The sequence below is a fragment of the Petaurus breviceps genome, unplaced genomic scaffold (genome assembly GCF_028583685.1).
Source record: "Petaurus breviceps papuanus isolate PSGF00001 unplaced genomic scaffold, PetGlider_PUasm1.0 138, whole genome shotgun sequence".
Classification (NCBI taxonomy): domain Eukaryota; kingdom Metazoa; phylum Chordata; class Mammalia; order Diprotodontia; family Petauridae; genus Petaurus; species Petaurus breviceps.
In genome coordinates, this window is record NW_027185694.1 from 18,215,970 (window position 1) to 18,233,094 (window position 17,125).

Sequence of the window (17,125 nt, forward strand, 5' to 3'; positions counted from 1 at the left end):
TTACAGATCTGGTGACTGATTTTGATTTCTCTCCATTTGATGACCATCTCCTTGCCACAGGCTCAGCAGACAGAATGGTGAGTAAGGGGATTGAGGAGTTCCTGGGACCTGGTAGGGTCCTTTCCCCAAAACATCCTCCCTGAGGATTCCTGAGCTTACAATAGGACTATAGCCCAGCAGCTAGCCTGAACCTCTCCCCGACTGGTCTCCATTCTATGGACTTAGGTTCCCAGTACCTGGGTGGATAGCTTTCAAATTACTCTTTTATTTATTTATTTTGCTTTTTGGAGAGGGGAAGGCAGGGCATTTGGGGTTAAGTGACTTGCCCAAAGTCACACGGCTATTAAGTGTGACAAGTATCTGAGGCTGGATTAGAACTCAGGTCCTCCTGACTCCAGGGCTGGTGCTCTATTCACTGCACCACGTAGCCACCCTTCAATTTACTCTTTTTTGGGGGGGGGGCCTTTTGGAGGGCAATTGGGGTTAGGCATTTTGCCCAAGGTTACAGGGCTAGTTTTTTTTGTGTGGGTGTTAAGTGCCTCAGGCCAGAACCGAACTCAGGTCCTCCTGACTCAGGGCTGGCTCTTTATTCACTGCACCACCTGGCCGCCCCCAATTTACTCTTAATTGAGAGAGAACTTAAAAGAAACCCAAGTATATCTTTAAAGTTCTGGACTTCATGGCTCTTCCTTTTCTTGTGGATTCTGCCTCCAACTAAGGCGCTGGTGCCCTATTGGACCCCTTGTGAATGTAATCCTACTTCTTTCCCTCTCCTTCCCTCCCTCTACTTGAATAGTTCTTAGTCTTGGGTTCTTCCATATGCTCAACTTTCTCCATCCCCAAAGTTCAGCTCTCTGGGTACCACTTTTTCTTGTGCCTGAGTTCCTCTCCTGGGAGCTGTAGAAAGGGATATAGGTTTCTAATTTCTCCTCTACCCTACTATCTAAAACAGACAAACATGGTTTTTTGTGTTTGTTTTGTTTTATGCTTTTTCGAGAGGGGGAGGGCAGGGCAATTGAGGTTAAGTGACTTGCCCAAGATCACATAGCTAGTAAGTGTTAAGTGTCTGAGGCTGGATTTGAACTCAGGTCCTCCTGACTCCAGGACTGATGCTCTATTCACTGCGCCACCTAGCCACCCCCAAACGTCTTTTAAAGGTTTTACTGAGTATGACAGGATTTAGATAGGCCCATTGATCTAGCTCGTGGTTTCTATGTGGTTTTCTGGGGTTAGTGCTCATCAGTTTTTCTTCTCCCTTTAATTGGGAAATTGAAGGAAGTCCCATCCACAGTATTTCTGTGTTCCCCTGAACACAACCACAGACTTAGTTTATGGGAAGGGGGCTCAAGATGATAGGTGTTAAATGGTGGCTAGTCTGGCCCAAAAGGTTCAAATGAAATTCATTTCTCTCTCAGTGAGAACTCCAGGAAATTGTAGTATTCCCTGCCACCTGCAAATTGTCCAGATTGCATGTTACACAGAGATCTGGTGTAAAGTGAGGGTCCAGTGATTGTAGAGGGTAGAACCCCAACTCCTCAGTTCCTGTGGATGCCCTTACCTGCTGCTAGCATCTGCCTCTGACCCCTGGGACCAGAGTAAGGGCATCTGAGTGCCCTAAACAAGAGTTGGAAATTGTCCCTGTTCTATGTTACACTCTAAAGGAGACTACATGTCATGGATAATGTAATTTTCTGGCAATAAAATTATGTGCCTTTGTAAAGATTAATTTTTAAATTATCCTTCGTTGCACCTTAAGTGGTTATTTTTCCTAGTCCCAGATTGGCATCAGGCCTGCAGATAGCCCTGTCTTTCATGGAATTAGCTCTGGAAAAGTGATTTCTTAAAATTCCAAACCCTTCATTTTACAGATGGAGAAACTGAGGTTCAGTAGTTAAATGACCCAGAGTTACACAACAAATTAATAGAAGACTTTGGCCTAGAACCCAGGGCTTCTGATCCTAGTTCAGTGCTCTTTTCACTACAACATAGTTACTAAGTTGGAGAATCTGTGAGGAACTTGAGATTTCTAGATCAAATGGACAGATCTTATGGTGGGAGAACTAGCTGGTTTGAAAGAGCCTTGGTGTGGAAACTGTTTTCCTCCTTTAAGCTTTACATGGACACCAGGGTTGGGAAAAGCAGAGACCAGCATGATGTGAATGGAAGAGAAATCATTGTTTTTCATTTCCATTCTCCCTTACAAAATCTAACACCTGATGCTCACGAATGTATTTGGTGTTATAGGTAAAGCTGTGGCGACTGCCTTCTGCCACTGCTGGCCAGGACCTGCCCTCTGCCCCTGGGGTGGTGCTGGGGCCTGAAAACTGCCAGGTGGATGTCCTGAAGTTCCACCCCACTTCAGACACTGTGCTGGTGAGCGCCTCCAACAAGGCTGTGAAAGTCTGGGATTTAGCCCTGCAGCACACCCTGACTGGTAGGTATCTGAAACTGGTCAGCCTACCCATAATACCTCAAGCCGAATGGTAGTTACCTTGGAAATAGTATGTCTGATGACCCCTAAATTATCTGAGTTGTCTCCTTCTTCTTCCTTCCCCAAAACTCCTCTCTCCACTTTGTAGTATAGACCTGGAGTACTGGACAGTCTTAAACTTGAAGTCAGAAGAGACCTTGGTTCAAATTCTTTTTTTTTCCCAAAATCTGACACAGAGATTTTCAAGTTGTGGCCCAGGTTAAGCTATTTAACCTTGGAACCTCAGTTTCCTTAATTGTAAAGTGGGGATAGTCATATGGTCACAACCTGTCTCACAGGGCTGTTGAGGAACCAAGGGAATAAGGTACATAAGACCCTCTGAAAACCTCAATTCTCTATGGAAATGTGATGATGAAAAGTTACTCTAAGATGTCACCTCCCACAGAGCAAAAACAGCATTGGTGGCAGGGATCCTGAGCATTATTCTCAGCCGTACCACCAAGTAATGACAAAAGCATATCGCTTTGTTTCTCTGGATATTAAATGGGATGGGTGACCTCTAAAGCCTCTGCCAATCCTCATGTCTACAGGCCCCTTCAAGCTCTGAAATCCCCTGATCCTCGTCTTAATCCCTGAGTTGCCCCAGGTTGGCAGCAACATGCAGTAGTTTGTATGACCCCAGTAGGAGGCATATATGTGGGAAGGAAATCTTTGTGTTAACCAGCAGCAAGGATTCATTGATCCCCCTGCAAGATGGAACCACGTGGAGGACCCTTTCTCTGCCCTCGGGAGCCTTACAGTCCAGTGTAGACAAAACTAGTCATAGCAAACAGTTAAAGCAATATACAGTAGTTGTGATGAAGTGTCAGGACTGTGGGGAGGTGAGAGTTGATTTGTTCTCTTCGTCCCAGAGCATAGAGTGGAAGAGCAGAGAAGCAAACAGGCTCGATGTCTGCCTGGAAGTGGGAGGGGCTGCCTGGAGAGGAGCGGGGGGCTGGAGAGACCACCTGCCGGAATGTTAGAGTCAGGGTCTTTTGGTGCATAGGTTGTCTTGGATGACCACCGAGTTCCCTTCAAGTTCTCAAATTCTGTGAATTCAGAAAAGGGAGAATTAGTGTTGTGGACTGGGTAAGTTAGGGCAGGCTTCAGGAAGGAGGTGGGATAGCTAGGATTTGGATAGGTAGAGAGGTGGGTGCTGAGCTTCCAAAAAAGGAAAGGAGTAAAAGACTGGGAATCAGGAATTAGTGGGACCTATTCCAGAGATAGTGGGATAGAGACCTAACGAGGGTAGAGAGTCAGTGTATGGAATAGTATGTTTGGCACATTGATGCTGAACAAATATTTAATTAACTTAGGTTAATGATAAGCTAAGTTAGATTTGAGGAGGTTGGAAGGTTTTCTGAGCAAGAGAGTTTTATGATGAAAGGGGTGATTCACAGGTGATACACAGGTACAGGTGCAGCCAGCATCTGTTTTTTTCTTCTCCTTAAAGAGAAAAATTTCTAGGGTGGGGATATATGTTCATATTTCAATAGCACTTTATAGCTTAATATTTCCATTATACAGATGAGGAAACTGAGGCTTAGAGAGATAAAGTGACTTGCCCAAAAGTTACACAGCTAATAAATTATGGTTTCTGACCCCATATCCAAGTTTGCTGACTTCCAGTTCATTACCCTTTCCATAATATCATGACTGATTTTCTAGAGGGCCCCAGTTGCTTCCAGTTGGCATCTGTAAGAGCCCCAGGTTGCCTTGAATCTCTTGAGGAACCCCCACCTACTCTAAATTTTCTTCTAGTGGTTGAATACCTACTTAATGTAGACTTCTTGTTAAAATTTTTTTCTACTTCTTCCTAGAGCTGGACACCCACAGTGACCAAGTTCAGAGTGTGACCTGGAGCTCTGATGGTGTTCTCCTGGGCACATCTTGCAAGGTGAGTGGGCTACATGGTTGAAGGGATTTCTGGGAGCTGTGCCTGTGGACTGGCATTCAGGTTTGGCAAAGGGATGAGATGGGTATCTAGTGACCTAAGCTGAGTTTGATGCGTCCTTTGATATCTCACAGCCTGGGTGTAGCAGGAGTGAGGAGAATCTTCAGAGCCAAGAACCCAGGAATCCAGTCCCTTATCTTTAGGGACCTAGGGATAGCTCTGATAGGAGCCTTTCTGCCGGTCTTTCCAGCTATAAGGCTGGTCCAGTAGGGGGTGCATATCCCAGTGAGTTTTCCCCTAGTGCCTTCCCTTTTTTAATTTTAATTTTACTTTTTTTTCTACTTAATAGTATATTATTTTTTTCCAATTACATGTAAAGATAGTTTAAACATTCACTTTTATAAGGTATTGAGTTCCAAATTTTTCTCTGTCCTTCCCCGCGCAGTCTGATATAGGTTATGCATGTGCAATCATATTTCCACATTAGTCATGTTGTAAAAGAAGAATCAGGAAAAAAAGGGAAAAACCATGAGAAAGAAAAAAAAAAGAAAAAAGGGGGACAGCTAGGTGGCACAGTGAGTAGAGCACTGGTCCTGGAGTCAGGAGTACCTGAGTTCAAATCCGGCCTCAGACACTAGAGCAGACCGATTTGAGAAAAACATGGGAAAGACTTAAATGAACAACCGATGTTTAGTAAAGTGAGCAGAACCAAGAGAACATTGTAACAGCAACACTGTGCAATGATCAACTGTGATAAATTTAGTTCTTCTTAGCAATACAGTGATCCAAGATACTTCTAAAAGACTCATGATGGAAAATGCTGTCCACGTCCAGAGAGAGAACTATTCATTCTGGATGCAGATTTGACTCAGTTCTCTATATATTTTAGAAATGAGGCCTTTATGGGGTGGCTAGGTGGCACAGTGTGTAGAGTGCTGGCCCTGGAGTCGGGAGGACTTGAGTTCAGATCCGGCCTCAGACATTTAACACACACAGACAAAAAACCTAGCCATGTGACCTTGGGCAAGTTACTTAAAACCCAATTGCCCTCTAAAAAGCAAAAAAAAAAGAAAGAAAGAAAGAAATGAGGCCCCTATCAGAGGCACTGACTGTAAAAATTGTTTCCTAGCTTTCTGTTTCCCTTCTAATCTTGGTTGCGTTGGCTTTGTGCAAAAACTTTTTAATTTAATGTAATCAAAATCATCCCCTTTGCACTTCATAATGTTCTCTATCTCCTGTTTGTCATAAATCCTTCCCTTCTCCATAGATCTAACATGTAAACTATTCCTTGCTCTCCTAGTTTGCTTGTAGTATCAGCCTTTATATCTAAAGCACGTACACCATTTTGACTTTATCTTGGTATAAGGTATAAGATGTTGGTCTGTGCCTAGTTTCTGCCATACTATTTTCCAGTTTTCCCAACAGTTTTTGTTAAGCAGTGAGTTCTTATCCCAGAAACTGGAGTCTTTGGATTTATCAAATAGTAGATTACTATAGTCATTGACTACTGTGTCTTGCATTCCTGATCTACCACTCTTATTTCTTAGTCGGTACCAAGTAGTTTTGATGATTGCTGCTTAATAATACAATTTAAGATCTGGTATGGCTAGGCCACCTTCCCTAACATTTCTTTTCATCAATTCCCTTGATATTCTGGATCTTTTGTTCTTCCAGATAAATTTCATTATTGTTTTTTCTAGCTCTATAAAATAATTTTGGTAGTTTGATATGGCACTGAATAAGCAAATTAATTTAGGTAGAATTGTCATTTTTATTATATTAGCACAGCCTACCCACGAGCAATTGATATTTTCACAATTGTCTAGATCTCACTCTGTGTGAAAAATGTTTTATAATCATGTTCATATATTTCTTGGGTTTGTCTTGGCAGGTAGACATCCAAGTATTTTATATTGCCTATGGTTATTTTAAGTGGAATTTTTCTTTCTATCTCTTGCTTCTGGACTTTGTTGGAAATATCTAGAAATGCTGATGATTTGTGTGGGTTTATTTTATATCCTGTAACTTTGCTAAAGTTGTTAATTATTTCAGGTAGTTTTTTAGTTGATTCTCTGGGATTCTCTAAGTATACCATCATAGTGCCCTCTCCCTTCTCCACAACCTTCCTTGAAGGCTGATATGATTCTGGCACAGCTGAGGAGAGGAAAGGGTAGAAAGGTAATAAATGTGCCCTGATTTCATGTCCACCCCAGTCCAAAGGATCAGATCTACTCAGATTTGGTATTCATTCCAGAGCAGCTAACCAAAGGCTCCTGAACCACCCGAGTCTAGCAAGGCCCCTCTCCCTTCTTCACTCCTAGATTTCTCTTGGTTAGATATATATCCCAAAAGCTGGACTAGAGTTAGGGACTGTAGAGGTGGGGATGGGAAAGTTTTTCAGAAAGGCACACTGACTCAGGAGCATGGGAGTATTTGCTAGATTTTCAGGAAAGTCCTGTGCTTCCCTCTGTTGGTCACTAATTGGAAATCCCTTTTCCAGCCTTTGCCCATCCAGATCTTTCTTTCTTTCTTTTTTTTTTTTTTTGCTTTTTGGAGGGCAGTGGGGGTTAAGTGACTTGCCCAAGGTCACATGGCTAGTTTTGTGTTAAGTGTCTGAAGCCGGCTTTGAACTAAGGTCCTCCTGACTCCAGGGCCGGTGCTCTATTCACTGCACCACCTCGCCACCCACCATCCAGATCTTCCTGGATTAATAATTCATTCACCAATGAATTACTGATTTTATCTCATTGGATTAGTTGAGTGTCTCAGGTCCTTAGTTCCAACAATCTGTAACTAAAGAGCTGCCAGAGGGACTGGAAGGTTAAGCAGTTTGCCCAGGTGCAGGGGCAAGTTTTACAGAACAAATCCTTTTATTAAGGGAATTTGTTCTGTGAAGTTTGCATTCAATCAGAAGGCTGCACCCAAGGACTTAGAAGGCTACACATGGCCTCGAGGACACAGGTTCCCCACCCCAGACCAGGATAACCGCTGTGTATCAGAGGCAGAATAAGACTTGAGTACCTACTATGTGCAAAGCCCCATGTGAGGTATTGAGGTGGATGCAAAGATGACCAAAAAGAGACTTATCTTGGATGTTAGAAATATTTATTGGTCATTAATTACGTGTCAGAACTGTTGGAGATAGAGAGTGGTTGGCACAGGGGGGCTGTCCCAGCCCCTCTCTACTCTGCTCACTAAAAGGCTGGCGTACGTTCACATGCTGAACAACATCTCTCTGTTCTAGGGGTCTTAAGCCTTTCGGTGTTACTGGTGGATATCCCCGCTTGGTAGTCAGAAGCCTATGGACTCTTTCTTAGAATAATGTTTTTAAATACATAAGATACATAGGATTACAAAGGAACCCAATTACATTTCTGTATAGTTATTAACACATTAAAAAAGCAGACCCCCTGACTGCAGGGTAAGAAGGTCTGCAGAACAGGAGTAGAGCCCTTACCCAGCAAGAAGCTGCAGTCTTTGCAGTGTGGTACAGGGGTCAGAGAAACTGGACTCTCAACCTGACTCCGCTGTTTAGTGCCCATGTGACCCCAGCTTCCTCAGGTGAGGTCACACAAGGTAGCCTGGGAGGCCCTTCCGGCTGGTGCTCTGTGAGCCTACGAGACTCCCGTGGTTGGTCATGATCAGATAGATGTTTAGTGAGCAGCTGCTGGGTGTTCCTTAGCCGTGTGGAGCCATGGCCATCGCCAGGAGCTGAGCATGTAGACCTGTGCTCTCATTTTCTGGCGTGGCAGCCACAGACAACACTCTGGCCCACAGTCATTGAGATAAGACTGAAGACTTTGGGAGATACCAGATTGTGGAGGTCTTTGAGGGTCCTTTCAGACTCTCAGAGCTGGCAGGGGCCTTAAGAATCACCTGGTCTAACGCCCTCATTTTTGCAGATGAGGAAACTGAGACTCAGAGTGAGAGGGGAGGTTTTTTTTGGGGGGAAGTTGTCTTTTTGGAAGGGGAAGGCAGGGCAATTGGGGTTAAGTGACTTGCCCAAGGTCACACAGCTAGTCTGAGGACAGATTTGAATTCGGGTCCTCCCGACTCCAGGGCCGGTGCTCTATTCACTGCGCCACCCAGCTGCCCCAAAGGGGAGATATTTTTGCCCAAAGACCCAGTGGCAGAGCCGGTCAGAGGATCAGGGTTCCAGGCTCCTAGTGCAGGGTTCTCTTCAAACATTTAGGCTCCAGAAAAGAGAACTAGGGCAAAGCAATAAAAGAGATGACTGAGCCGCGGAGGAGGAGGCTCTGCATTTATGGGCCCACCCCACGTGTGTATGGGGTCCTAAGAAGGCTCAGGAAGGGCTCACCAGGCATCACCAGAGCACACACAACGCTCGGCTTGAAGTCAGCAACACCTGAGTTCAGATGCCTTGTGGTTGTGTGACCTTAGGCAAGTCATTTCACCTGCCTGCCAGTTTCCTCAAGTGTAGAATAGGGATAATAGCAGCACTTAACTCACAGGGTTGTTGTGAGCTTGTATTTGTCAGGTGCTCGGCACAGTGCCAGGCACACAGTAGGTGCTATGCAAAGGCTTGTCCTTTTCCCTTCCTCCCCATACCTTGTGACACATTGTTCATTTGCAGGGAACTGTTCTGTTCTCTTTCTCTCCCCTTCCTTCTCATCCCTCCACACCTTCCCCCACATACTCCAGAGCTAAATGAGAGACTTATCCTTTCGTTTCTTGGCCCTCCCCCCCTGCGCCCAGTTGACCGAGAGTGGCAAGTGTAGGGCTAGTGGGCGTGACCAGGGCAGCCCTTAAGTATTTACAGACTCCTTGGAGGAACGTGTGCGGGACTTTTGAAGCCGAGTGGGGAAGGCTCGGTTTCTAAGCCTTCTGGAAACCCAATCTTCTGCAGCCTAACCAAAGGAACAGCCAGATGGAATGAGAAGAGGTTCATCTTGTTGGAGGAAGTTGCCTTCCTTTTCATTTTTTTATACACAGAGATGAAAAATTTCACTTTTGAAATGTTTTGATTTTAGTGGCATTCTTTTAAGATACATCTTTTGGGGCAGCTAGATGGTAGAGCACTAGACCTGGAAGCCTCAGACACTTACTAGTTGTGTGACCCTGAAAAAAGAGACACATCTTTCTCCCTTCTAAGATGTCACCTGCTACTTACATTTTTTTCCTCCTGTAACTTCACTCTGATTTAGTTCAGGAGAGAGAGAGCATGTGAGCACTTGCTATGTGTAAGGCCCTGTGGTAGATGCTAGAAGACAAAAGGAAACAATCCTTATCTTCTAGGAGTTTATATTCAACTTTTCTCTTCCTTAATTGCAGTATAAACATGCCTGGTTAGAGATGATTTGGTAGCATTTAGTTAGGACCAAACTCTTATGTTCCTAAAGCCTGTGAGTATTTTAGGGCTGAGAGGATCTTTGAAGAGAAAGTCATCTTCAGTTGGGACTAACATTCAAGAACTGTGTATATGGCATATAAATTCATGGGAGTAGCCAAGCTAATCAGAATGTAATATATTTCCCTGTGAGATAAGTATTAGCACCCTCTTTTATAGATGGGGAAACTGAGGCCCCAAGAAGTAGAAGTGACTTGCCCAGGGTTATACAGATAGGTCTCCTGGCTCCTAACTCAGTGTTCTGCACCCACTTCATGCTGTGCTGAGGAGCAGAAGGGATGTTCAGGGTGCTCCTGAGCTGGAAAGTGTCCCAGAGGAGACATTTGGATGGGAAGACGGATGTGCATTCCAGGCACTGGGTGTCCATGGATATCACTGGATATCAGAGAGATACAGAGCTCTGGGCTCCTGACTCCTCTTCTAATGAGCAGTATCACCTTGAATAAATTACTTCTCTTTGGCCTGGTAAAGTGGTGAGAGAGGGAGGGATTGAGCTCTGTGGTTTCTAAGGTCCCTTCCAGCTTTGACATTTTGTTATTTGGTCATCCTGCCACATCTGTGTTTCTCTGCAGGGGTCCTGAGGAGGGGTCTCAGGGTAGCGGGGGAATGCAGGGAAGATTTCTCTCCAGGATCCCTTTCTACCCTTCTTTTGTTTCTTCCCTCCTCTTCTTCCCTCTTTCCATGCCTTCAACAGCAACCACTTAATAATCTTTTCTAACCTTTTCACTTTTGATGCCCTTAATATGCCCTGCATCCTGTCCAGGCAGCCAGTGGGGCAGGCTAGGAGTGGAGCAAAGGGGACGGTACCTGAATCTCAGCCTAGGCTAGGTGAGCTGAAGGGAGCTGGTAACTGAAATGCCATTCTGACAGCTAACATGTGTCACCTGCCTGAGCAGGTTTAGAAAACTTGGCTATGGTTTCCACAGTAACAGTCTAGGTTCCCAGGGTCTGGGCTCACTGAGGCAGCAAAGCAGCAGTCTGTTGGTTGACTCATAATTCTGTATCGCTCCAGGAGGTGAGGTGGGGGAGGTGTTTGAGCGTGTGTGTGCACTTCATACAAAATAATTTGTACTTTAATAATGTGTTACATTTAGGTCAGGCGGCAGCAGCCTCTTTAGCCCTGAGGGCCCCCAGCAGGAATAAACAATGTTAGAAGATGCTACTAGCTCCCTTAGCAGAGGCAGCAGAACAGAAAAGCAAGATAGGAAGTCAGAGGCATCCAAAGACAGAGAGAAAAAAGAAAGGCCCATGGTCAGCAGGGCTAGAGAACACCAACAATTAGGCAGTGTCGGGGCAGCTAGGTGGCGCAGGAAAGAGAGTGCCCTGAGCTGGAGTCAGGAGGACCTCCGTTCAAACATGGTCCTCAGGCACATACTAACTTTGTGACCTTGGGCAAGTCACTTGACCCTCTTTCCCTCAGTTTCCTCATCTGTAAAATGGCTGGAGAAGGAAATGGCAAACCACCCCACTATCTTTGCCAAGAAAATCCCAAATGGGGTCATGAAGAGTCAGACACTATTGAAATGATGGAACAGCAACAATTGAGTAGAAGAAACACTGAGCCACATTCAGAAGATCTGGGTTCAAGGCCCTGGTCTGTTATTTATTGACTGTAGAGAAGGTGCTTTAATGCTCTGGGCTGAATTTTCCTCATAATATTTGCACTCCCTACCTCCTAATTCAGTGAAAATGTATTAATTGAATGCTATGCACAGAGTATTGTACTGAAAAGCTTGGAAAAGGTACATCCCTTTCCCTCACAGAGCTTATGATCTAATCTAGGGATGATATATATTCATGATTTTAGATTATAGTTGCATTACTTACATAAGACAGGTATAAAAAAAGGGCCATTTGGGTCTTCTGGAGGGAAAGATTATTGTTAACTATATCAGGTAAGGTTCCTGGGAAAGGGGCATTTGAGTTGGGCTTTAAAAGATGAGTAGGAATTTTAATGCCTTGGGGCAAAGTGGGGAAGGGAAAGGAGAAGTAGTAATTCCAGATATAGAAAATACCTTAAGCAGTCACAGAAGTGGGAAGGTATAATGTGTTATATGGAATATTATAAGTAGTCCAGTTTAGCTGGAGTGTGGCATGTGGACAGGAACACTACAAATTAAGGCTGGAAAGGTAGGGTAACATCAAATTGTAGAGGGCCCTGAATACCAGGAAAAGGAGTTTGTACTTTCCTTGGAAGGTAATAGGGAGCCATTGAGGATTTTGAGCACAAAAGTTCTGTGACTTGAATGAGAGGCCTCTGTATCTATATGTTGGGGCAGCTGGGTGGTACAGCAGATAGAGCACTGGACTTAGAACCAGAAAGACTTATCTTCATGAGTTCAAATCTGGCCTCAGACACTTACTGGCAATGTGACCCTTAAGTCACTTAACCCTGTTTGCCTCAGTTTCCTTATTGGTAAAATGAGCTGGAGAAGGGGCGGCCATGTGGCTCAGCGAGTAAGAGCACCGGCTCCAGTGTCAGGATGACCTGGGGATCAAATCTGGGCTCAGATACTTAGCACCACACCCAGATATAGCTGGCTGTGTAACCTTGAGCAAGTTACTTAACCCCAGTTGCTTAAAAAAAAAAATGAGCTGGAGAAGGAAATAGCAAACCACTTCTTTATCTTTGACAAGAAAACCGCAAATGGAGTCACAAAGAGCCAGTTATGACTGAAAAGTGATTTAACAACAAAATAACTAGCTGTTGCTGTATTGATGCCAGACAGGTAGGATGGAGGCAGTGTGGTACAGTAGAAAGAATATTTATTTACTAGCTGTGTTACCCCAAGCAAGTCCCTAACCTTCTCTTTGCCCCAGCTTCCTCATCTGGGATGAGTGTGAATAGGGACCATCACACTTGTGCAACCTGCCTTTCAAGATGATTGTGAATAAAGCACTTTGTGAGCCCGAAAGCACTGTAGAAATGTGTGGGTCTTGTCATCCTGTAGGTTGTCAACCCCAGATCCTAGTTGTACGTTTCCTGTGAAGACATGTGAGTAACTATTAACATTGCACAGTGCCCTGTCTAGTGCCGTGTGTCTTTTCCCCAGAATCTTTATTTGTTCATTGTGAGGACTGCCTCTCACCTCGGGGGACTCTGGACCTTTTTTTGGTTTTGGGGCTCAAGGTAGGTAGGTAAATAACTCTCTGGTGACTAAACTCCTTGTTGCGGTTTTGCCTCAAGTCCTGGCTCTGGTTTCTGAGCTTGATGTGAGGTGACAGCACCTGAAGTGGTAGTCCTAGGGACTTCTCCCTGGGATGTCATAGTGGCAGTAGGTGTTATTGTGACAGGCATGTCCCCTTAGGCAGGACAGCCAAGCATTCTCACTGATGGATTCTGGGAAGAGCTACAAAGGTACAAATAGACTTATTCTTTGAGGAGTTTAGATGAAAAAATAAATGCTCCCTGGACCCATGAATAGAGTTGTAGGACCCCTGAGCTGGAAGGAACCTCAGGGGCCATCTCCCTCAAACCCTGCTTGGAGCAGGAATCTTTCTGCACCATCAGTGAGGGGCACCTACAAGACTTTTTAGAGAAGACCTTAATTCTTCCCAAATTCAGCCCCTTCTTTTGTTGGACAAGTCTAATGGTTACGAGTTGTACAGTCAGACCCTTCTCATCCATTCTTCGTGTTGGAAGGGACTTTAAAGAGGTCTTATCCAGTCATTGTTTTTTCTGTTTGTATTAGTGCCCCTCATAGAGCTTAAGGGTGGCAGTGGAGAAGAGGGCCATGAGCAATGGAGCTGTGGTCTCATGGGGTTCTGGGTTCCAGTTCCTGTTATTCCACTGACTCATTAGTATGACCCTGGGGAGCTTGGCCTCAGTGAGATCGGACCATTGCTCCCACGTCCTTCTCTAGACCTTAGTCTCCCCATCTGTAAAATAAGCAACAGGCACTCCAGAAGCCTCTCGTTTTCTCATTCTCTTGTAACAAGAGGCCAGGCCATTTTTCAGGTTTCCTCAGTTTGGATGTGGCCACTAGAGGCCACTCTCCCCTCATCAATCCTCGCATGGGGCACTGCATTTTTAACTGGTCAGGTTTGGAGTCCGGACAGCTCAGGAATGGATGGTCAGAGCACTCTAAGGCCCAGAAGTTGTACCCTACCCTTTTGTGCTGGTCATCATCATCAGCCATTGACTCAGTACTTTTTAGCTTTCAACCAGGCCTCTGGAGTGGCTGTGGAGCTGTAGTCCCCTCATTTTATTTTTATTTTTTGTCATTCTCATTGTTTTGGTACTTCAGCTAGAAAAGCAATAATAATACTTGTTGGACAGACACAGTCCAGTGCCCTTGGGACTGGGAAGCTCATGGCAGGCTTTGCCATGTGTCCTGATGCTGAGCTGTCTGTATATTTCTTCCATATCTCAGTAAGGTATGAGTGCCCCTTCAGTCATGCAGACCTCAGTGCATATCTGCTGTCTTGGCCTGTTCCCTCTGGCCAGACCCTCCCATAAATCTTCCATGACAGGCTTCTTGTTTTGCAAGTGAGGAAATGGTATCAGAGTAAGGGAACATGATGTGCAAACTATCAGTGAAGCACCAGGTCTCCTGAGTTACAGTGCAGAGCTCATCCCTTCACTGAAAGTTACCCTGAGATGGGAATGACTGATAAACGGATTGTCTCTTAATGTGGAAGCACGTGCACGTTTGTGCACACACACAGACACATGCAGAGATACATATACAAACACACAGACACACATGTGCACACAGACACACAGACACACAACACACAGACACATGCACACACGCACACACAGACACATGCACACATGCACACACAGGCACGTGCATGTGTGCACACACAATGCACAAGACAACACACACAGACACACGCACACATACAGAGCTACATACACACGAACATGCACACACATACACATAGACACACATACATACATGCACAGACACACTGCGCACACACAGGCGCATGCACACAGAGACACACATGCACGCACAGACACGCACAGACACACACACTGCACAGACACACACAGACACACACGCACACACCCCCCCCAGGACTGAGAGCATAGGTGGTAGACAAAGCCTTACTGACCTCACAGGACCAGTGTCTGTTGGTGACATTTATGAAACTCCTAACGAGGCTGGGCTGGGAGGGAGCAGCTTTGGAGTAGAGGCAGCACCTCGCAGATTATAAGATGTAGGTTACTCTTGTCAGAAGCCTCCCCTTTGAAGAAGACAGAATGGCATTTTTCTGACCCTAGCAGGGTACAGGTGATCGCTGAGGGTCAGAGATTTAGAGCAGGAAGCCCATGCTCAAGTTGATGGTGAAAAGAGGACCTCAGAGATGATGTTAGCCAAGGCCTGGAGAAGTCACGTTGATTTGCCGCGGGTTACACAGGTCGTGTCTGGCAGTGCCGGCTTCAGGAGCAGACCCTGGAGGTGCTCCCCTCTCACCCTGACTGGCGTCTTCGCCCCAACAGAAGCTCTGTATACAAGAAGTCGTTTCCAGAGGCCCCTAGCCCTGTGAACGGTCAGATGTCAGGGAGGACTTCTCTCCACATGCCTGCCTGTGCTTAGGTCAGGGCAACAGCCTTACTACACACCATGGGACAAGAGGTAGGCAGACCTGGTGCAGTGGAAGAAGAGGCCTGGACTGGGTCCCATGAATTAAAAAGAAAATAACATTTTTAAAAAGATGCATAAACGTACAAATCTCACAAAACAAAATGGATAATTTGTGTTCCTGTAAACAGTATTATAGCAGAAAAAACTCCATACTAATGGTTATAAAAAGAAAAGAAAAAGAGGCCATTCTATCAACTTGCTGTGTGAACTTGGACGAAGCACTTGACCTCCTTGGACCTCGGTTTCCTCTTATATAAAATGGGGCTTAAGATACCTACCAGCTTTGAAGAGTGAAGATAAAATGAGATAATTCTGAAAACCTTTCTGAGCTCTAAAGTGCTGCACAGCAGGTGTCATTATCTGAAATGAGTCTGGGGGCTTGCCAGCCACCGTGCTATGTGGATCATGGGACCACTCTTGCCTGTCAAGTTAATAAGAGCACATTAGGGCAGAGAATAGTACTCCAGGAGAGAACGAGTGTTCCTGCTAGGACTGAAGGGCTCGCCCCTCCACTTGGGCCGCCTTGGCTTAGTTGGCCACAGCAGGAGCTGGAGCTGCTACCATGTAGCCTTCCATTAATACGATTCCTGTGCAGATTAGGAGCCTTGGTTTGGGATCTGGGAGCTCAGCTCCATTTTTATAGGGTTGCAGCAATAAGCTGCATGTCCTCGCCCCCCAGTGAAGTCTGAAAGTGTGATTTTTGTGCATGGATACAAATCGTAAAGCAAAGGTGCTACATTTATCGTGTTATTCTTCTGCTCTCAAGGATTTGCATTAAAGAGAGCAGTGTCTGGGAGGCTTTGTGGTATAGTGAAAAGAGTTTTAGATTGAGATGTTAACCAGAGTTAGAAGATCTGAGTTTGAATTCCATCTCTGTTTCTTACTCTCTGGGTGACTTGAGGCTAGTTACTCAGCCTCTCTGGGTTTCGATTTCCTCTTCTGTAAAATGAGGGAGTTGGACTAGATGACTTTGAAGGCCCCTGCCTGCCCTGAATCTATGATCCTAGTGATTGTAGAGTTAAAGAGGACCTTAAAATATAAAACGGAACTGGAAGACACTGTAGGGGTCCATCTCGTCCCCCATTTTGCAGATGAGGAGGACGCTGAGGCCTGCCACCTACCCACAGAGGTCACATGTCTTATTCAGGGACACACCAAAACAGCTGACTTGAAGCAGAGTTTAGAACTTAGAACCCAGGAAACATGCTCATGTATGTAGACGAGTGTAGATTTTTCTTATCTGACATTCACAGGACTCCGCATTTTACCTTGCCCTGCTTATCCAAGCTTCTCTCAGTGTTCTGCGCCACAGACGGACACTCTGCTTCTGCCAGGCCAGTCCTTCCCCTCCCCTGCCCTCCTTCCCAAGCTGTTCTCATTCCTCTCTCTGTGTCTTTGCTAATGTTTATGTTGAAAGGGCCCCTAGAGGACTCTAAAACTTGGTCTCTGTCTTAGCCTTTCTGGCTCCTTCTCTACCTTCTCCTGCCCTCTCCCCTCCCAGAAATCTGAGTAATAGGCATTTACTAAGTGCCTACTATGTACCAGGCACAGTGTTAGAGGAAGTCCCTGTTCAACGCTTCAGACGTCATTGATCTCTTTCTTTGAAGTCCTTCTTATTGTAGTTTATAAAGCAGTATCTGATTGTGAGTCTTGGGCCTTTGGGGAGGATTCCAGCTCCTCTCAGACTCTATCCTTCAGGACTTTTGGTTTCTATGCTTTCTAAATCTCCAGCTAAGGTTGCTCCTGGTTCCCAGGGTTCAGGGATCTGCATTACCTAATCCCTAATGACCTTTCCC

The 17,125-nt window shown here is 45.3% G+C and overlaps 2 protein-coding genes across 3 annotated transcripts in view; one reads left to right on the top strand and one right to left on the bottom strand.

Annotated features, from left to right (window-relative positions):
- Positions 1-17,125, bottom strand: part of DNAJA3 (DnaJ heat shock protein family (Hsp40) member A3) — a 161,799-nt gene that overhangs the window by 76,164 nt on the left and 68,510 nt on the right. The window lies entirely within an intron of this gene.
- CORO7 (coronin 7) overlaps positions 1-17,125 on the top strand; it is a 126,878-nt gene that overhangs the window by 18,950 nt on the left and 90,803 nt on the right. For both annotated transcript variants that reach the window (XM_069106439.1, XM_069106448.1), the window contains exons 4-6: positions 7-77; positions 2,245-2,434; positions 4,291-4,367. In XM_069106439.1, the coding sequence (XP_068962540.1) occupies positions 7-77; positions 2,245-2,434; positions 4,291-4,367 (338 nt within the window). The remainder of the gene's footprint in view (positions 1-6; positions 78-2,244; positions 2,435-4,290; positions 4,368-17,125) is intronic.